Source organism: Anomaloglossus baeobatrachus, chromosome 1 (assembly GCF_048569485.1).
Source record: "Anomaloglossus baeobatrachus isolate aAnoBae1 chromosome 1, aAnoBae1.hap1, whole genome shotgun sequence".
NCBI classification, from domain to species: Eukaryota; Metazoa; Chordata; class Amphibia; order Anura; family Aromobatidae; genus Anomaloglossus; species Anomaloglossus baeobatrachus.
The window spans coordinates 819,394,754-819,417,768 of NC_134353.1; the positions used below are offsets into that span (position 1 = coordinate 819,394,754).

A 23,015-nucleotide genomic window follows, 5' to 3' on the forward strand; every position below is an offset into this window, starting at 1 on the left:
TTTTTTCCTTATATGCAAAAAAATAAAATGGTTGTCAAGCTTCTCCTACCCATTATATACATTAGCACAGCACTAGTAATGGCCTCTATGTGCTCTGGTTTTTACCACTGAATCACTGACTTTAATAGACAGTTTTGATCGGCATATCAGATCAAATTCAGACATGACTGTTTAATCTGCATAGCGATGGTGTGGAAACAAAGACAGGCATGTAATAAAAGGCCAAATACTATAAATGAGTATGTTCACATGCTGGCATTGATATCATGCTGGCCTTGCTCTCACGCAGGCCTTGCTCTCACGCTGGCCTTGCTCTTATGCAGGCCTTGCTCTCACGCAGGCCTTGCTCTCACGCTGGCCTTGCTCTCACGCTGGCCTTGCTCTCACGCAGGTCTTGCTCTCACGCTGGCCTTGCTCTCACGCTGGCCTTGCTCTCACGCTGGCTTTGCTCTCACGCTGGCCTTGCTCTCACGCTGGCCTTGCTCTCACGCTGGTTTTGCTCTCACGCTGGCATTGCTCTCACGCTGGCCTTGCTCTCACGCAGGCCTTGCTCTCACGCAGGCCTTGCTCTCACGCAGGCCTTGCTCTCACGCTGGCCTTGCTCTCACGCTGGCCTTGCTCTCATGCAGGCATTGCTCTCATGCAGGCATTGCTCTCATCCAGGCATTGCTCTCATGCAGGCCTTGCTCTCATCCAGGCATTGCGGGCTAGAAAATTATTTGTTCCCATTAGCATCTGTTTTATTTTTTATGTGCCCTTATTTAAACTGAGGCTTGATGTTTACTAAGTTTAGATTCCTATATTTTCAAGGTGGATAATGCAAACATATTATATAACTTTTTTAAGTAGCATACTAAACTTTGAAAAAATTATCAAAAGCAGAATACTTTCAAGAATAGAAGTGTTAAGAGTTTAATTTTATTAACTGACAACTTCAAAAGTGAATGAACGAAAAAGAAATCTAAATCAGACTACTTACACACAGTTTTTGAAGGACCTTGACAAGGAAGTTGTTCTACACATCTTTAGGAAATAATTAAAGATCCTCTCTGGATCTCGCGCAAATCCTTATGTATCGTCATGTAATCCCAGATAGACTCATTGATGTTGAGATCAGGGCTCTGTAAGGGCCGTATCATCATTTCTAGGACTCCTTCTTTTTCTTTTACAGTGAAGATGACATTGGCTACATGTTAAGGGTCGTGGTCCTGCTGCTGAACAAATTTGGCGCTAATTAGATGACATAATGGTATTGTATGATGGGCAAGTAACTGTCTTTTTTCTAAGCATTGAAGACACCAAGAAATGGGCAATGTTGAGGATTGTTGATGCAGAGGTTGGCCAGTGAAACTTAAGCGGGCTTTACACGCTACAATATATCTAACGAGATGTCGGCGGGGTCACGTCGTAAGTGACGCACATCCGGCATCGTTAGTAATATCGTAGCGTGTGACAGCTATGAACGAGCAGAAATACTCACCTTCTCGTTCATCGTTGACACGTCGCTCATTTTCTAAAAATCTAACGTCCAGTTTTACATTGTTCCCGAGGCAGCACACATCGCTCCCTGTGACACTCCTTCAGGGAGTAGTTGTTCGCCGTCCACAGCAACGTCGTTTGGAAGGTAAGTACGTGTGACGGGGGGTTACAGCATTGTGCGACACGGGCAAAAAATTGCCCGTGCCGCACAAACGATGGGGACGGGTGCGATCGCATGATAAATTGTAACGTGTAAAGCAGCCTTTAGTGAAGCAGATGAAAGACACACCAAGCTTACTTCCAAAATCAGAATATGTCCAGCAGTACCATCAGCAAGAATTGTGACCACAATCCAAACACTCAACATGGCAACTAAGATAAATGACTCAAATAAGCACAAGAAACATAGGAACTGTGGTGCAGAGAATTGGCAACAGATGCTTTGGACAGATGAGTCAAAATATAATTTATTTGGCTGTAAAAGAAGGCAGTTTTTTCACGAAAAGGCTGGGGATAGTGATGACTGCCTGCAGGCAACAGTAAAGCATGGTGGAGGCTCCTTGCATGTTTGGGGCTGCACTTCAGAAAGTAGTTTTGGGCGTTTGGTCAACATAAATGATCTCATCAGTGCTGAGAAACAGAGGCAGGTACATATCCATAATGTAATACTAACAACTCCAAAGATAAGGTCAATATCATTAACAACTATTTTCAGTGTAAAAAAGAACAACATAATGATTTGCACAAACCTATATCCTCAGAAGATTTGTGGTTAGTTTTCCTAGATGTTTGGAACAACATCCCTGCCGACTTTCTTCAAATCGTATGTAAAAGTGTACCTAAAAATATGATGTTCTGATATGTTTTTCTGACTTTGTTCTTGTATCCGTGACTCTGTTCTTGCATTTGTAGATTTGTATAATTGTGATTGTGCAATGTGTTACCAATATACCTTCATTAAGTTGCAGTCTTTCCATGATTGGTCGTGTGTATTTTAAATGTTTTCCCATGTTGCTATTGAACAAGGGCTTTATGCCTGAAATGCGTTTGAGTGGCTCAGACCAGACATGGATTTTAAATAGTTTTTTGAATAAATTGGATTTAATTTTTATTTTGGAGATCTCCGTTTTTTCTTCTAATATAAAAAGTGATGCTTTGATGATGTGTTGAATACAAAGACCGGAGACCAAATATGGATTTAGGCCCTGTGCGCACTAGAAAAAGGATTTTTCTCAAGAAATTTCAAAAAACGCACCAATAACGCATGCATTTTTACCTCGATTTTACCGCGTTTTTGATGCGGTTTTTCCGCAGGTTGGTCCCTGCGTTTTTTTACCATTATCTATGGCAAAAAACACAGGTACCTGCTGAAAAGAAGTGACATGCTCATTCTTCTTCTCAAGAAATTCTGCAGAAAGAATTTTCTTGAGAAAAAAACGCAGTGTGCGCACAGCTATTTTTTTCCATAGGTTTTGCTGGGGAATGTCTGCAGAAAGGTTACAACCATTTTCTCAAGAAATTTCTGCAGCAAAAAAAAAAAATGCGGGTAAAAACGCAGTGTGCGCACAGGGCCTTAATTTAGGTTTAGCTTTTGTTCAAACACTTTAAATTTTGTTAACTTTAGAAAAATAAATTCAAAAGCATTTTTACTTTGAATTTTTTTTTATACCAGCCTAGAAGTTTTACACAGTACTAGGTGGAGAGAAAATGTTTTGCATACACACAACGCATTTGCAGTTACAGACTAGATCCACTATGTAGAATTGTTTCAGTTACCATGTACCATTGTAAGAAATGAACTTACATCAGGGTAAATTTATCAACCACGCCCCATCTCCACTAATCTACGCCTACTTTCCAAAAATTCATCACAGCCAACCGGAGATGTCATAGGAAACCAAATCCAAACCAAATGACTTACATTTTGAATCCTGAATAACAGGAGAGAATATAGTATGCCAGTGTGTACAAGCACTAAAACTGCAGTAATATTTCTGGTTCTTAAATTTACATTTCTAGCAATCAGCTGAACTAAAATTAATCTAGTCAAGCCTGCATTCTAATTTCTTCTTATTCCTACTCTCCGGCAGCCTGAATAATTAAAATAACAGGAGTCGTGCTGAAGTAACTGTCAACGGCCAGCAAATGAAGCCTCGCTCAGCAACTCTGTTCAAAGTGTTTACACCTGGCCACCACCGGAGCAAAAATCAGCTGTTTGCTGTGGCACCAGGTTTTGGACTCCCACCAATTTTCTATTGATGACCTATTCTTTATCCCAATGTTACCAGGGGAATAGCTGTGCAAATCCCTAATGGAAGACTTCATGCTGAATTTTATGGATTACAATATGGCTGTCACTCATAGGGCATTGTGTCTATGTTTAAAAATGGTTTTGCAGTTGCCTTTAATAAAAGCACTTAAAGGAGGAAATTGCACAGTGTAGACACGCCAGTTCCTCCCGAAGACAAGTGCACGGACTCTGCAGCGCACCGCAAAAGAGCAGGAAAAAGAAGTATGTCCAGCATTAAGATGAAGTGAAATATTTTAAATATATTCAGCCACGGATTAAATGTTCCTCTGGAACTATAAGGATGTTTAGGAGAAGTTAAACAATAAAACCACACCACTTCCCCTTCTCACACCACTTCCTCATCTCGCCCCCTATCTGTCGGTGTCCCTCAAGGCTCAGTTCTTGGACCCCTGCTGTTCTCCATCTATACCTTCGGCCTGGGACAGCTCATAGAGTCCCACGGCTTCCAGTATCATCTCTATGCCGATGACACACAGATCTACCTCTCTGGACCTGACATTACCTCTCTACTAACCAAAATACCACAATGTTTGTCTGCTATTTCATGCTTCTTCTCTGCACGATTCCTAAAACTTAACATGGACAAAACAGAGTTTATTGTCTTTCCTCCTCCTCACTCATCTCCTCCAACAAGCCTTTCCATCAAACTTGATGGTTGCTCACTCACCCAAGTCTCACAAGCTCGTTGCCTTGGAGTGACCCTCGACTCTGCTCTATCCTTCAAGCCACACATCCAAGCCCTCTTCAACTCATGCCGATTACAACTCAAAAATATCTCCCGGATCCGTGCTTTTCTTAACCAAGAATCTGCAAAAACATTAGTGCATGCCCTCATCATCTCCCGCCTCGACTACTGCAACCTCCTGCTCTCTGGCCTCCCTTCCAACACTCTTGCACCCCTCCAATCTATCCTAAACTCTGCAGCCCGCTTAATCCACCTCTCCCCTCGCTACTCCCCAGCCTCGCCACTCTGCCAATCCCTTCACTGGCTTCCCATCGCCCAACGACTCCAGTTCAAAACATTAACCATGACATACAAAGCCATGCACAACCTGTCTCCTCCCTACATCTGTGACCTAGTCTCCCGGTACCTACCTGCACGCAACCTTAGATCCTCACAAGATCTCCTTCTCTGCTCCTCTCTTATCTCCTCTTCCCACAATCGTGTACAAGATTTCTCCCGTGCATCCCCCATACTCTGGAACGCTCTATCTCAGCACATCAGACTCTCCACTACCGTGGAAAGCTTCAAGAGGAACCTCAAGACCCACCTCCTCCAACAAGCCTACAACCTACAATAGCCCTCAGCCCAGTAGACCACTGCGCAACCAGCTCTGTCCTCACCTATTGTACCATCACCCATTCCCTGTAGACTGTGAGCCCTCGCGGGCAGGGTCCTCTCTCCTCCTATACCAGTCTGTCTTGTACTGTTAATGATTGTTGTATGTATACCCTCTTTCACTTGTAAAGCGCCATGGAATAAATGGCGCTATAATAATAAATAATAATAATAATAAATAATAATAATAATAAAACACTTACTGGTCCATTTATTATGCTTTGCACTGTGCGGGACACGTGTGATAACTCTTCAGCATCTTTCAGTTTTTCTTCAAGATGATGTTCTAGCAGTTGCCATTGTGATGCACCTATATCATCAGAACATGGTTATATCTAGAAGAATCATTGGTGAATAAAATTATGCTATATAATATTATATTGAATCGATAATCTACAGTGGGTCATATAAGTATTAACTATGTCACCAATTTTCTAAGTTAATATACTTCTAAAGGTGCTATTGACATAAATTTCTCACTAGATGTTGGTAACAACCCTATCCTATCCACACAGGCAAGTAAATAAAAAAAATAGATGTCCATTAGTTTAGTGATGTGTAATAATGAGAAATGACACATGGAAAAAGTATTGAACGTACATGAAGAGAGAGAAAGGTGAAAAAAATCCATGGAAAGTAATGACACCAGCTGTAATCTACCAGTAATTAGAAAACAATCTACCACTTAGTGAAAAAGAATATTAGCTGGTTCAATTGATGGCCGATCAAAAAATGTCTTATTACCAAAGTGTCACACAAGAAACATTGCATGATAGGTAAAACCAGTGAGCTGTCTCAAGACCTTCACAACTTTATTGTTGCAAAATATACTAATGCAATTGGTTACAGAAGAATTTCTAAACTATTGAAGATTTCAGTAAGCACTGTTGGGGCCATAGTCCAGAAGTGGAAAGAACATCATTTCACCATGAACCGGCCATGACCAAGTGCTCCCCGGAAGATTTCAGACAAAGGAGTAAAAAGAATTATCAGAAGAGTTGTCCAAGAGCCAAGGAACATCTTTGGAGAGCTACAGAAAGACCTGATATCAGAATATACAATTGTTTCAAAGAAAACAATAAGTAATGATCTCCATCTCCATTGCTGTTTGCATGTGTGAAGCCCGGTCGTCCCAGGGACATCGATCCACCTTCAGGGACGTCACAGGGTCTTCTGTATATGGCAAGGCAACAGGTATGTAGTTTTTGTTTGTATGTATCGTGATGCCACTCACGGTTTGCGGTCAGGAATATGGGTGACCGCCACTGCAGTTTTAACGAGCGTCTGGGGCTGATGGAGTCTGCAGTCGGATGGTGTGGCCTACCGTGAGTGAGGCTGGCCCCAGAGGCTCGGGTGTGTAGAACCACAGGTCCCAGAATAACTCAGGCTCAGTCCAGAAAGTCTTTCAACGGCTCTTTACTCACTTTAATTTTGTTAAAGTTAGCTGACCCGGGCGATACTGCAATAAACCAGGTGAAACCAGGTATCCTTCAGGCCGGTCTAAGGGTAACCATTAACACGCCTTCCTAGCACTTCTGTTTTCGGATAACCCCTGACTTGAAGTACTGTGGAGTTCATCCAGGGAAGTCGCTACTGCCTTTTCTCCCCTTTTTCGACCATTTGCCGGCAGCGTGGACCAAGTGAGATGGCTCCAGGCTCGATCCCCTCATGGGCTCCCTCTTTGCTGCTGAGGCTCAGACTCTAGATGGTTGGTGAGGGACTTGTAGTTCCCCTCACCGACAGGTTTAGCAGATCAATAAATGACATCTACTCAAGGGACCTGTACCCCGTGCGTGCCTAGTCACCAGAAGTCCCCGTACTCGACCGACTCTCTCTCTGTCTTTCTGACTGACTGAATGGTCACCGTTCTCCCCCGCTAACGGCTACTTCACGTGCAGAGTCTGACTAGTCTGAGCGCGCGTCTGCGTCTCCTAGCTGCCACTCACCACTACCAGACTGGCTCCCTCCACTCCTTCCCTTTTGCCTCTGCAACTTTAGCTCCCAGCCCCTACACTACACCCCCTGATGAGATGTGGAGGCAAGCCCCCAAGGGTCCCCTCTCAAGGTGTGGGAGACCTGGTTGCTATGTGACTGTGCGTACACACCCTATTCCAGCCTTTAGGATTACCTGGAAGTACTGTCCCAGCATGGGTGCAGTACTCAGTGGTGCCTGACAAGGTCAGGGGCGCCACACATGCTCACCATGCAAAACTCCATTGCTGAGGAAAAAGACTCAATTGCTGAAGACAAGCCTGTGAAACACTGTGAGAAAATAGTCTGGTCTGATGAGACCAAAAACTGAAGTTTTTGGATGCCAAAATACACACTATGTTTGGAGATAAAAACGCACTGCACATCAGCCCAAAACCACCATAACAGCAGTGAAGTTTATAAGTTGGGGACATCATAGTGATTTTCAGCACACAGCATTAATACACATCATGTAATTTAAGGAATGGTGGATGGACAAATGAGACATTCTTGATAAAAATCTGCTGTCATCTACCAGAATGATGAAGCTAAAATGAGGGTGGACATTTCAGCAAGACAATGATCCAAAACACACAGCCAAGAAAACTCTCAAAAAGAAAATAAAGCTGCTAGAATGGCCCAGCCACTCACCTGACCTGAATCCAATAGAAAATTTATGGAAGGAACTAAAACTCAGAGACCTTAGAAGGAGCCCACCGAACCTTCAGAATTTGAAGAATGTGTGGAAGAATAGCTCCAACATCACACCTAAGCAATACATGCAACTAATTTCTTCATAAAGGAGGCATCTTGAACCTGTCATCACCCAGAAAGGATTATGTACAAAGTAAGAAATACATTTCGGTAAGTGTGTTCAATACTTGTCCCTGTATCATTTCTCATTCTTACACATAATTTAATTTATGGACATCTATGGTTTGATTTCTTTGCCTGTGGATGGGAAATTCATGTAAATATCACCTTTACAAACATATTTACCTTGAAAATTGGTGACATGTTCAATAGTTATTTCAACCACTACATATACATACAGTCATGGTCAAAAGTGTTAGCACCTTTGAAATTGTTCCAGAAAATGAAGTAATTCTCACAGAAAATAATTTCAATTAAATATGTTCTGTAATACATGTTTATTTCTGTTGTGTGCATTGGAACAACACAAAACAAACTGAGAAAAAAAACTTCAAATTGGACATTATTTCAAACAAAACCACAAAACCCAGGCCTGGAAAAAATTGTAGGCATCTTTCCAAAATTGTGGATAAACAACTTTATTACAAGCATGTAATGCTCGTTCAAACTCACCTGTTGCAAGTAACAGGTGTGGGCAATATGAAAATCACACCTGAAACCAGATAAAACAAGTAGAAATTTACTTAATTTTCACATTGTGCGTCTGTGTGACACACTATGCATGGAGAATAGAAAGAGGAGAAGAGAACTGTCTGAAGACTTGAGAACCAAAACTGTTGAAAACTATCAACAATTGCAAGGTTACAAGTCCATCTCCAGAGATCTTGATGTTCCTTTGTCAACGGTGCGCAACATTAAGAAGAAGGTTAAAACCCATGGCACATAGCTAATCTCACTGGACAGCAGACATAAATTGATGAAAAGTTGCAACACAGGATAGTAAATAAGCAGCCCCAATCAAATTCCAAAGAAATACAGCTGTCCTGAAGGCTTAGGGTATATCAGTGTCAGTACAAATTATCTGTCGACATTTGAATACAATGCAATGCTATGAGAGGAGACCCTGGAGGACCCTACTGCTGACACAGAGACATAAAAAGCTAGACTGCAGTTTGCCAAAATGTTTGGGAGTAAGCCAAAATCCCTCTGGGAAAGTGTCTTGTGGACAGATAAGACCAAGACAGAGCTTTTGGCATACCACATCATTCTACTGTTCACCGAAAATGGAATGAGGCCTACAAACAAAAGAATACAGTACCTACAGTCAAATATTGTGGAGGCTCAAAGATGTTTTTGGGGTTGATTAGGTGCCTCTGGCACTGGGTACCTTGACTGTGTCCAAGGCTTCATGAAATCTGAAGATTAAAAAATTAGTTTGGGTCACAATGTACTGCCCATTGTCAGAAAGCTGGATTTGATTTCTAGGTCATGGGTTTTCCAGCAGGACAATGACCCCAAACATTCTTCAAGAAGCCCCCAGAAATGAATGGAAAAAGTACTGGACTGTTCTGAACTGGCTAGCAATGAGTCTGGATTCTAAACCCCAGTGAATACTTATGGCGAGATCTTAAAATTGTTGTTGGGAGAAGGCGCCTTCACATATGAGAAACTAGAGCAGTTTGCAAAAGAAGAGTCATTTCAAATTCCAGTTGAGAGGTTGTTGATGGTCATAGGGAGTGATTGATTGCAGTTATATATTCCAAATGGTGTGCAACCAAATATTAAGTTGAGTGTGCCAACAATTTTATACTGCCCAAGAAAAATATCTGTGTACAACAAAATGTGTAATTGCAATAATTTTATGGGAGAAATACTTAATTTTCTGGAACAATTTCAAACTGTATATGGTTACAGTTTGCAGAAAATTGGAAGAAAGTGCCAGGTAAAAAATAGTCAGCAATTGGTTTTTTTACAACAAATATATGAAGATGGCAAACTTCAAAAACTGCACCAAAAATTTACAGCACAGGCCATGGCATGGGCAGTTGAGAGTTGTGTTTATTATTACAGTTTTTGTAAAAATTGTAGTTGTATTGGTAGAATTCTGACATAAACTGATTGAAATGATGCACAACTCGTTTTAAGACTAAAGTGAGAAGACGAACAATCGTTTGTTGGATGTAAAAAAAAACCCCAAACATATCATTTGTTTTAGTTTTTTTTGCCTAATGATGCAAACAAATCATTTGATTAAAAGGCTCAATCAGTGTTTTATATGATCGTTCATTGGTCGGTCATTGGTCAAAATGAACAATCATCTCTTTGACCAAAACAATCATTCATTTGACATGGTCAAATCATCTATTTTGGCCGAGTTTTAGCTTATGTTTTTGAAGTCCAAAATTGCCATTACTCAATAATAACAAGACAAGCACGCAAATTGGTGTATAGAAACAGTAAATTTGTAAATGTATAACTGTGGTACCTGAGTAAATGAACTGAAGGATGTCAGATAAACATTTTTGGAAGAGATGGTCTCCAACAATGACTCTTACTGGAGAATTCTTAGCAGCAACTGCAGGCTCCTGGTACACAGAGAAAAAGGTCTGGGCTATGTTTTGTGAGCAGGAGTCATGAATATCTTTCCCAGATATCACCCCAAAGAGCAGCCTAAACACGGAGCTCACGCTACACAGTACGACTCTGTGAGCTGCAGATATTGGACTCAGGTCAGCAGAACAGAAGACGACATCCGCACACTGGCAGTGATCCAGCAGCTTTCTAAAATCAATAATATATCGCGAGGGCTCATCATTCAAGACAGGCATCTTTTCTGTAAAAAAAATAATACATAGAGCTTATAAGTAACATCCATTGGTATTCTGGCCCTCTTGGTGGAAGGTCCTGTGAAAGAGTGTTCCAGAAGTCGGACTTTTTTTTTTTGTTCCTGTTTCCCCTGTTTGTCATACCTTTCTTTCTGAATATTAGTGCAGCGGTGGGACTAGCGTCTACCACCTGCCAGTGCACTAGCCATGGTTTTCTCATGGTTTCAGAGCAGCCTAAATATACGCCCCCAAACAATCAGGTGAGCCACACCTCCTTGGTGAAGACCATAAAAATTTGCATCATATGAAAAAGTCTGAATCTCTGTAGCCACATGGCAGATTAAAAAACAACAAAGGAATACTCAGGGGAGCGGAGAGGATAAAATAAGAGCAAAAACTGGGCATTTTTCACTTGTTAACAGGTGCTCTTTAAAAAGCAAAATAGCATTTAAAGGGATACCCTGAGCCTCATTAATGCAATATATTATAAAAATAATATTTGAAGTTTAAAATATCAAAAATGAATTCTGGATGTGGAAAGTTTACAAGGATAAGTGTACAATAGTGTGCTAATAAAATAAGAGAAATAGATACTGTACCAGGTTGCTGTAGTTTGGGAGGATAAACCTTAAGGTCTTGATTCTTCTTTTTTCTTTTGGCTGATTTTTGGTTCATAACCTGCCTTATAAAGTATTCCAGCTAGAAATAAATGTAGAAGACTATTATGGTGACATTTGTGAGAAGTTCCTGCCTATGAAGAGATAAATAAGCGATCCGGTTCAACCCTTTTAGCTTGGCATGTTGGATTTTTGCCTGGGTTAATTATGCAGTAATTATCAGTTTGCCTCTTGTATTAATGGTGAGCAATGCTTCATATGGAAAGAAGACCTGGGTAGACAGCAGCTTTGACAGCAATATATATTGTCTGTGCGCAGGATAGTTTTCTGGTGCATTTGTAGGCGGATGCCAGATTACCCCACTCCTACTGAGTGTATACTGTGTTTTGTGTATGTATATATATATATATATATATATATATATATATATATATATACACACACACATATACTGTATATATATATAAATAAATAAAACACCCTCTAAGTGTATTACTGTGCGTTGTATCCTATAGTGTTTTATGTAAAGGATTTTATTACGGAAGAGATACTGTATTGTGTTATGCAAAGTGTAAGTTGTCATGTGTGACTAAATGTATAATCCTATAGGAATGTTGTAACTCAACTTTTAGTGTAATATAGGGACCAATCGTGCAGGAGGGGGTGAAGTAGTAGATAGATACTTTGGTAACCCGGAAGACGTGATGGACAGAGGGAGGAGTGACAGGGAGTGAGTAGCCAGACACGTCAGGAAGTAAAGTTAGCTCTGCAGAGAGGTTACCCAGGACTAATGTGCTCTATTTAGGGCTCCGCCTGGGAACCGGGAGGTCTCCTCCATTGTGTCCTAAGGACACGGAAAGCTGCAAAGATAACTAACGGGGAAGAGCAGAAGTCAGACTCGGCTGCTGGAAGACTAGTATCCAGGGTGAGGGCTAGACAAAAGGGTACCCCATATAACAGCAGCAGCAGAATGGTAAAGCAGGAGGAAACTGGCATGTCTGTCCTGGAAGATTTGTTATGAAGGTGTCCCTCACGAAGATTGTGTGCCAAATAAAAAGTTTGTCTTTAAGTTATAAAGCAACTGCATTCACGTGTGTTACCCAACTACGTCTACGAGGATGACCGGCGATAAGGTGGCGGACGAGCCGCAGAAGTCGTAATTAAGTGTTGCACCCCCCAACTGGGTCGGAACACATCCACAGCACCAGATTGAGGAAGGAGAGTGGAGCCCTGCCGGCCATCACCTGGCCCCCTCCTTCAAACGTAAAATATCTAAACCCGGCACCCAGTAGGACTATTCTGTCTACACTAGGGCTTTGCTACCCCATCTCAGAGCAACATGATGTAGGTGCAGAGATCCTGATTCTTGTGATGTATCATTTACAGGGCTGCTTGCTGCAGTTTTCATAAAATACCTGTTTTATCTGCTTCACATCTACCTGTTCTTTGAATGCTGAGCTCTGTATAACCCCACCCACACCACACTAATTGGCTGCTTACTGCTTACACTATGCATTAACCAAGAACTAAGGGGTTTGAAGCACACCAATCACCAGGATTTTCCTATATAGCCTAAAGCCAGTGCTATACTGGCGCTATCAGGCTGATTCTATACATACCTTTAGTTGTCAGCTAAGATGTATAGTTTTTGAAACACAAGCAAGTATAGTTTGTAAAATGTACATTTTTTTGATTGACAGCAGCTAATAGCTGAGGTGGGGTTTTATAGTTATTCCTGCTCTCCTGCCTGTCCATCTTTTTCTATCTATTATTTATGCTAATTTCATTAGAAGGACCTTGCTCACGTCATACCCATATGACCAAAAGGGGCAGGGCCTCAGCCAATATAGCTGATACCAGGAAGCAACATTATTTTTTTGTTGGCTGAGGCCCCACACCTTCTTGTCACATGGGTGTCAGGCTGCACGACTGAAGTTACTGAAGCCACAGGTAATGTAGCCTCAGAGTGCAGTTTAGCAAGCAACCACTAGGGGTCAGCAGAGTAGTCAGTAATCTGAGTCAGCAGCAACAGGTCTAGGACAGAAGCCCGTGGAGAGACAAATCGTGGTCAGAAGCTAGCAAAGAGTCTGGAGCCAAAGAGAAGCGTACAAACCAAATGGGAGAGACGAATGTCGGAGTCAGAAGCAAGGATACAGGTCAGCAGCCGGGGAGTCCAAATATAGATAAGGAAGGAGGACAAACAGGTTAGGACATTGGAAAGCAGCAGACAGACACGGGTAGTCAGGGACCAGGACGAGCAGACGAACGGGGGAGGGTACAAGTCAGGACACAGTAGCAGGGAGGCAGGACAGATCGGGAACACTCACCAGAGCCAGTATATAGATTGCAAGGCAGAAATATCACTGGTACTGAACCATAGGTACAGCTGCAAGATATAGTGTGCTGGAATCCAGAACAAGGCAGGGGAAGTTAACCCCTGACATGACCAGGCCGGAGCTGAGTGACACCACAGCAGGGAAAAGCCGGGCTGGATCATGACAATGGGTATGATGTCAGCAAGGTCCTTCTATCCACAATGATTTATAGCCACAAACTTCTAAAATGGAATTAGCATAAATAATAGACAGGGGAGGACAGACAGGCAGGGGTGCAAGAATAACTATCAAACCCCACCCCACCTATTACCTACTCAGCACCTGCTGCGAATTGAAAAACTGTTCATTTTACAAGCTTTACATGCTTGTGTTTCAAAAACTATACATCCTAGCTGACAACTAAAGGTATCTATAGATTCTATAGGAATCTGCGTCATAGCACCGGTATAGCAGTGGCTTTAGGTTATATACGAAAATCCTGGTGATTGGTGCACTTTAAAGGTGCAATAGGGTCTTATCCAAGAATATGTGAATGACAAGAAAGGATAACTTGCTGACCTTGTTAGGTTGTAGTACCCACGACACAAAAAACATTTGATGCATTGAACAGAATCCACAAATTTAGTGTCCAGTGATATTAGGATAGAAGGATAATGAGCTTTGTGTAACCCTGCCCCTACTGCTGATTGGCAGCTTTCTGCCTATGCACAGGGAATTAGTATAGAAGGATAATGTGGTAATCTACGCTTTGCTGTTGTCATAGAAAAAAACTACAATACATGAGCAGAATTGCGCGTTTCTAAGTATTCCACTCTTTTTCTGCACTGGTCACTCAGTTTTTTCCTGAGCAAGAAGTGTGAAACAATTTGAAACGTGTTCAATAAACCGCCTCCAATACTGCTCATGTATCCTACTCTTTTTCTATGACATTGACATTACCCCAACATAGGACACATTCTTGCGAAGAAACAATTTATCTGTTTAGCCTTTTATCCATTACAATCTTCTATTTTTACAATAAAACATTGAATTACTGAACAAACAACAGTATTGTGAGCAGATAGGGCCGGCAGATCTGATTGCCGGGGGTCTTTTCTTGGCCAGTCCCGACACTGCACTGAGCTCATTTCCTGAATTCGATTGTAATTAATTTTGTGATTAAAACTAACTGCAATCAGTTCTATCTGAAAGGTTTCTTTATTTGGCTTAGGGCCCTGCGTGTTTCATTTAACAGATATAGAAGTTCTACAAAGCAGCCTTCACATAATACTTTTGGTTTGCTAAATTCATTACTACTCTCCTTATATTGAGTCGTCTCCATCATCACAAAAGTAAAAATTTTGTAAAATACACTGCAAACATACCAGTGGTCCAAAGAATGCCTTAATATAGGAGCAATGATACACACGTATTTCTAGGTATGTGCCACCTAAGTCCTTGGAGAGTTGAATCAGCTCTGAAGCAGGAACACATTGCTCACCGGCTGAGGTGCATATGGGGCAGGTGCATGAAGGCCCATCTGAGAAAAAAGAACATTTATTAACCCATCTATGATGACTCTTTCTTTTCTATAATACTGAAATGCAGCAATAAAATGAGATTTTTTTGGTTCTCACATATCTTTTGCATCTCACAAATCCATGTATTCTTCTAGTTATTTCTTGTACCATGACTTCATAAGTTTTTTCAAGTTGATATTTTTTTCCCTAATTTTCCATGATAATAATGACACTAGACCTTTCTGCTTCTCTAAAAAGAATTCAGGAGAATACACTTGTCGCAAATCCATTTAAGCAGAGACACAGCAATAAAATAAAAGCACAAAAGCTGGTTCAAAAGTTTAGTTTGAGTCCCCACCCTCCCAACATTTCTTTGTGACCACTGGTTTACTCTAATATTTGGCTGCATCACTGGGTCTCAGAAACAAATCATCAATGAACCCCCAACAGCTGGACTTATTGCTAAACACCACAGTAAAGTTTGCCCTCCCCACCCCCTGTCAAAAAAATATATGTACTGTAAGAATTGGTAAGACACTCAGAAATGATAGTGTTGGCCCTCTCAAAAATAGTGAGGGTAAAATGGTGGAAGAGGATGAAGGAAAGGCCATCCTGCTAAACGACTTTTTTCTCTACAGTATTTATACAAGAAAATCCCATGACAGATGACATGATCAATGATACCATAAATTCCCCATTAAATGTCACCTGCTTAATCCAGCAAGGAAGTACAGTGCCGCCTCAAAAACACTAAAGTAGATAAACCTCCAGGCCCGGATGGCATACACCCTTAGTACTGCAGGAATTAAGTACGGTGATAGACAGACAATTATTTTTAATCCTCACAGATTCCATAATAACAGGAACCACATGAGTAGCGTATAGCAAATGGTGTGCCAATATTCAAAAAATATGAAACTGGAAATAATAGACCAGTAAGTTTAACCTCTACTGTGAGTACAATCCTTGAGGGTTTCCCAAAATATGCAATCCTGGAGTATCTCAAGAAAAATAACCTCATGACACAGTATCAACATGGGTTTATGAGGGATCGGTCCTGTCAAACTAATCTGATCAGTTTCTATGAGGAGGTAAGTTCCAGACTGGACCAGGGAAATGCTGTGGATGTTGTCTATATGATTTTTTAAACACATTTGATACAGTGCCACACAAAAGTTTGGTACATAAAATAAAAACAATGGGAATAGAGGGAAATATGTGTAACTGGGTTAAGAATTTGCTCAGTAATAGGAAAAAAAGGGCTGGTTATTAATGGAACACACTCGGACTGGGTCACAGTTAACAGTGGGGTACAACAGGGATCAGTATTGGGTCCTCTTCTTTATAAGAAATATTTATTAATGACTTTGTAGGGGGCATTGTGAATAGAATTTCAATATTTGAAGATGATACTAAACTCTGCAGGGCAATCAATACAGAGGAGGATAATTTAATATTACAGAAGAATTTATGTATGCTAGAGGCTTAGGCTGAGAAATGGAAATTGAAGTTTAATGTGGATAAATATAAGGTCATGCACTTGGCCAGAAGAAACAAAGAAATAAAATGTATAACAAACTATGTACTTAATTGTAAAACACTGGCAAAAACTGTCACTGAAACAGGCATGGGTGTATGGGTGAACAGCAAACTCATCTTTACTGACCAGTGTTGGACAGCTGCTGCCAACGTTAATAAAATAATGGGATGCATTAAAAGACACATAGATGCTCATGAGAAGAACATAGTTTTCCCCCTATACAAGTCACTAGTGCGACCACACTTAGAATACTGTGTACAATTTTGGTCTCAGGTGTATAAGAAGGACACAGCTGAACTAGAGCAGCTGCAGAGAAGAGCAACCAAGATTATTAAAGGAATGAGGAGAATGTAATACCAAGACATGTTATTAAACTTGGGGTTATTCAGTTCGGAAAAACAAAGGCTTAGAGCCGATCTTATTACAATGTACAAATATAGGAGAGGACAGTACAGAGATCTCTCTAATGATCTTTTTACACCTAGGCCTGCGACGGGGACAAGGAGGCATCCACTATATCTAGAGGAAAGGATATTTAATCATAATCCCAGACAAAGATTCTTTACTGTAAGAGCAATGAGTCTATGGAACTCTCTGCCACATAATGTTGTAATGCTCTAAAAAATGTGATACCACACAATGGAGTAGCTGCTATCCAAAATATTTTATTATTAAACAGTCACAAACATTTTTAAAAGGGGGTGCACAAAGTACACTCCTAATCCTGGTAACAGAAAGGAAGAGGACATAGAAAACCTCACAAACGTGGGGACCAAGACCAGACAATAAATATAGGGGTCTGTGTCTAGGGAATCATAAGGCAAATCGCCAATCTAGTAACACATAATATCTGTGTACCCAGATACAGAAGGTAAACTCCCTTCACCTAGCCTCACCAGCGAATGTGCATAGTATAGTCACCCAGAGTGCTCGAATGAGCAGAGCCGGAGACACCATTATCTGAAATACATACCGGAGGTTGAAGTAGGAAGGGAGCCGGTCCAAAGTCCACGCCCGACGCGCGTTTCGGGTACCTTTTTCAGGGGCACCACACGCTGTTATGGACCCCTTTCCCTCACCTTTAAATACCCCGTGGCCCCCAGCTGTTGTCCATCTGCCCGCCCATCACGCGCACACGTACATCACGTCTCGGGGATGTCAGTATACAAGCCGGCGGTAAGTATCGACAAACTGCGCATGCGTCGGAGCAAATTCTCCAATGACGTCTTTAGCGCATGCGCACAGTCACCTTAGATGCCGCCGGGTGTATACACCCGAGAATCGCGTCTGGACGGCGCGCTGGGAAGGTCAGAGATGGACAAAAGCAAACGGGCCACTAAGGATATCATCTACATTACATGTTTATATCATGTTAGTGAATTCATGTACTAAAATGCCCCGTCCATATAGATGGATGCAGCCTCCACCACACAGTAAAGGACACGTTAATTTAATATGAGCATATTACATCCATCTACATAGGCACAGGCTACAGGAAGCAATGATAGTATGGTTGCACATTCAAATTGAGTATCTGGTCTGTGTCCATAATTGGACAGATGTATCCATTAACTCACATATAATATAACAACCCATCTCGATAAATTTGAATGTCCCACTCATACACCAGACACGTCCATTTGGCTACAACATAGCAGATCACAAACTTTACTATATGGACACATACGATCTCAAATTAGGACATAAATACACAGTAAAGAGACCCATTATATCCAGTGATGCTTCATGAATCAGCCATCAAAGAGAACCCATCATGTTAGTGAATTCATGTACCAAAATGCCCCGTCCATATAGATGGATGCAGCCTCCACCAAACAGTAAAGGACACGTTAATTTAATATAAATATATTACATCCATATACATAGACACAGGTTACAAGAAGCGATGGTAGTGGTGAGTTAATGGATACATCTGTCCAATTATGGACACAGACCAGATACTCAATTTGAATGTGCAATCATACTATCATTGCTTCCTGTAGCCTGTGCCTATGTAGATGGATGTAATATACTCATATTAAATTAACGTGTCCTTTACTGTGTGGTGGAGGCTGCATCCATCCATATGGACGGGGCATTTTAGTACATGAATTCACTAACATGATATAAACATGTGATGTAGATGATATCCTTAGTGGCCCGTTTGCTTTTGTCCATCTCTGACCTTCCCAGCGCGCCGTCCAGACGCGATTCTCGGGTGTATACACCCGGCGGCATCTAAGGTGACTGTGCGCATGCGCTAAAGACGTCATTGGAGAATTTGCTCCGACGCATGTGCAGTTTGTCTCCGCTTACCGCCGGCTTGTATACTGACCTCCTCGAGACGCGATGTACGTATGCACGTGATGGGCGGGCAGATGGACAACAGCTGGGGGCCACTGGGTATTTAAAGGTGAGGGAAAGGGGTCCATAACAGCGTGTGGTGCCCCTGAAAAAGGTACCCGAAACGCGCGTCGGGCGTGGACTTTGGACCGGCTCCCTTCCTACCTCAACCTCCGGTATGTATTTCAGATAATGGTGTCTCCGGCTCTGCTCATTCGAGCACTCTGGGTGACTATACTATGCACATTCGCTGGTGAGGCTAGGTGAAGGGAGTTTACCTTCTGTATCTGGGTACACAGATATTATGTGTTACTAGATTGGTGATTTGCCTTATGATTCCCCAGACACAGACCCCTATATTTATTGTCTGGTCTTGGTCCCCACGTTTGTGAGGTTTTCTATGTCCTCTTATATTCTGTTACCAGGATTAGGAGTATACTTTGTGCACCCCCTTTTAAAAATGTTTGTGACTGTTTAATAATAAAATATTTTGGATAGCATCTACTCCACTGTGTGGTATCACATTTTTTAGAGTTTAAACTGGAGTTTTCCTATTGTATTTAAATCCTACTATGGGGACTATTATGGTCAGATGATATCTGCTCAATATGTTTAATTACAGTGATATATATCCCCTTTTGTCTATGAAAATCATTTCAATAATGTTGTAATGGTTGGTTCATTACGAAAATTTAAGAGGTCTGGAAAACGTTCTTGAAAAATATAACATTACAGGTTATGTGCACTATTTTCTGTGATTGGGCGTTGATCCAGGGAACTAGTCTCATTGCCGCATGTAGAGGCGGGAAGGAATTTTCCCCTAATATGGAGATTACTGTCTGCCACATGGGGTTTTTGCAGTCACGAGAATGTATGGGGCTGGAGCTACATCGGTATAAGGCCGAGTACAGGGTCCTTAGATTTAAATCACCACTAAAAGCATGCTGGAGTGGTGCTTTAAAAGTGACTAATTAGTCAAAAATGTCATAAAGTAGAAGAAAAGGCGTTACTTATAACTTACCCTTTGAATCCCCAACTGCTCCTGCACAGATATCAGTATCAGAAGTGATGACCACCATTCATATGACGCTGCAGTCAATCATCAGCCCCAACAGTCACAGGGCATGAAAACGTCACTGTTGAGGCCAGTGAATAGTCACTTGTTTGAACAAAATTCCTGGTATGGGAGGAAGCCACCGACTGGTTTCAAGGGGTAAGTAATGCTGATTTCTGTCATAGAGAACATTTTCGACTGCGTACTTTTCTAAATTCCAAGAAACAGCCTATAACAAACATCTATATTTTTTCTCAGACTAAAAAGATATGGTGAAGCAATTATGATCATAAAACACTGCTCGGCAGGAACAACTGATTTACTTGACTAACGCTACCAAGACAATCTACAATTTGTTCTGCCAACACAATTCTTCCTAATGATATCATACAAGAAACAGATTACAGAAAAATATGCCTCATAACAAGAATGATGACTTTTACCCTTCCCTCCTCTTTAATGTGTGCCAGGGGCATCAGCGTCATCACAGTGATGTTCTGAGATGGGTAGAGCGGTGCCCTGTCTTCAATGCTTTACAGAGAGAACACTGTAGAAGTAAACAGGTCTAGGCCAGACAGCCTCCACAAGTCCTAGAACAGCACTGCTATGGTCAACTGTGGCCCCTATAGTGATGTTACCTCAATTACACATTGTTTCTTATCTATTTTTTAAAAAAAGTAATTTCAGTTTTATTTTACATATGAAACACAGCAAGCGCCAGTCTCTAATTTTGTTACATTATGTTTAATGTTAAAACTATTGAATATTGTTTAAAATTTTGATCACCAGTATACAAGTAAAACATAGAAGAGCATGAGCAGCTTCTAAGGTGACACACCAAAAAAAATAAAGGGAATCCATCATTAAGTGCTCTATCACACATACCTAACACCTCATTTGCATATGAATGAAAAAGGAACAACAGATAGAAGACAGATTCCCTTTAAATAATTGTTATTTTATTTTTTTTAAATAAATCGCTATTAGAGATGAACAAACCTGGTGAACTTCGGGTTCAGTGTGTTCAGCCGGACTTTAGATAGAGTTCTTTTTGGGAAGTCACTCATTGAGCAGTTTGGCCTGCCACCCACATACAGCCAGCCATACACAGAGCATTTCAGGTGAAGGGAGGGTTTTTCAGTTTTTTTTTGTGCACACTACATTCGATAACACTGATTTTACCACCAGTGGGAGCCATTGAAATACCGAAAGTGGACATGAACATCATACTTTAAAGTTTGGGTCCTCTCTTCTTTAATCACTAGTAAACATGAAAATAAGACACTTTGTAATGTATCAGAAAAAAATGTTTCTTTCTCCTCCAGGATTGCTCTTTCACTCTCAATTCATGGTTAAAATCTGTATTCAGTGAAGATCAATTTTCCCATAAGGCCTCATTAGACATCCGTTTTCTTTCTTGTGCGCAAAAAATTGGTACAACTGTCAACAAGGTTTCGGGTGACAGTTCCATCAGTATTTAGTTAGTGCTAGTTTTTACCATCGTTTCCATTTTACCATCTTTCATCAGTGATTTTCACATATGGATAAATAAAAAAAATAAATTCCAAAGTTTCTCCTATCATTTGCAATGTTAATCACTCACAGCACACTGATGACATTCTCTGGAACACTCTACTCCAAGAAATTAGGACTAACCACAACTTACACAGTTTTAGGTGCTCGCCAGAAACACATCTTTTTAAGTCGGCCTCTCACGTTCCCTAATTTAAGTCCTTTAATATAGAGCCCATTCACTACTTGAGGTGAGCAAACCCGAGGTTTGGTGTTTGTACGTATGCAAACCACTCGTGTGAGCATTGCTGTGCTCGGTCCTCAAACCAGTGCGAGTCGCTTGCAGTGTTTGAACGGCTCACACTGGGGGAAATAACAGAGTAATCGGATGTAGTGTGCACCCCCAAAAAATGGAGAATTTCTCCCACCCTCCCGTGGAAGGGTTGTGTTAATGGCTTGTTGCATGTGGGAAGAGACCCGAACTGCCCAATTAGTGACTTTCAATGGGGTTTAGGGCAAATCCGGGTCCCAAACTGAACTTTAGCAAATGTCCTGCTGAACCCGCCGAACTGAATTCCACGGTTCTGCTCATCTTTGTTCACTACTTCTCTGAACATAATTGTCCATAACCCCTTCACCCCCGGGCGATTTTTCAGGGTTTTTTCTCCCCGTCTTCCGAGAGCCGTAACTTTTTTATTTTTCTGTCAAACTTGCCATATAAGGGCTTATTTTTTGTGTGACTAGTTGTACTTTTGAATGAAACCATTAGTTTTACCATACAGTGTATTAGAAAACGGCAAAAAAAATTCCAACTGTGAAAAAATTGCAAAAATAGTGTGACTGCCTGATTGTTTTTGAGATATTTTATTCACCGTATTTACTATATGGTAAAACTGATGTGTTGGTGTGATACCTCATGTCAGTGCGAGTTCGTAGAGACCAAACATGTATAGGTTTACTTTTATCTAACAGATTAAAAAAAATTCACAAGTTTGTTTAAAAAAAGGCGCATTTTTTGCGCCATATTTCGCGATCCGTAGCATTCTTATCTTTCGGGATCTATGGCTTAGTGACTTATTTTTTGCATCTCGAGCTGACGTTTTTAACTGTACCATTTTTGTGCAGATGCCATGTTTTCATCACCTATCATCGCATCTTGAGCAAAATATGCAGCGACCAAAAAACGTAATTTAGGCATTTGAAATGTTTTTGCCGCTACGCCGCTTACCGATCAAGTTAATTGATTTTATATTTTGATAGATTGTGTATTTCTAAACGTGGCGATAACAAATATGTGTATATTTTTAATTTTTTTAACCCTTTAATTTTCAATGGAGCGAAAGGGGGGGTGATTTGAACTTTTAGGTTTTTTAATTTTTTTTTTTTTAATTTGCACTTTTTTAGTTTAACTTGTATTTGTACTTTTCATCCATAGTGCTGGAAAAAAACCAGACATTTCTCCATGATTTTTGTATGGACATGAACATGAACACTTGAACAGCCACATAGACTGTATGAGTATGTGAAAATCATGG

General features: G+C 41.0%; 1 protein-coding gene across 1 annotated transcript in view; it reads right to left on the bottom strand.

Moving 5' to 3' along the window:
* The window catches only part of RHOBTB3 (Rho related BTB domain containing 3), a 118,314-nt gene that overhangs the window by 53,192 nt on the left and 42,107 nt on the right, over positions 1-23,015 (bottom strand). Inside the window, exons 4-7 of the mRNA XM_075325082.1 lie at positions 14,897-15,051; positions 11,179-11,278; positions 10,240-10,587; positions 5,333-5,439 (exon numbers count right to left, since the gene is read on the bottom strand). Of these exons, the coding sequence (XP_075181197.1) occupies positions 5,333-5,439; positions 10,240-10,587; positions 11,179-11,278; positions 14,897-15,051 (710 nt within the window). The remainder of the gene's footprint in view (positions 1-5,332; positions 5,440-10,239; positions 10,588-11,178; positions 11,279-14,896; positions 15,052-23,015) is intronic.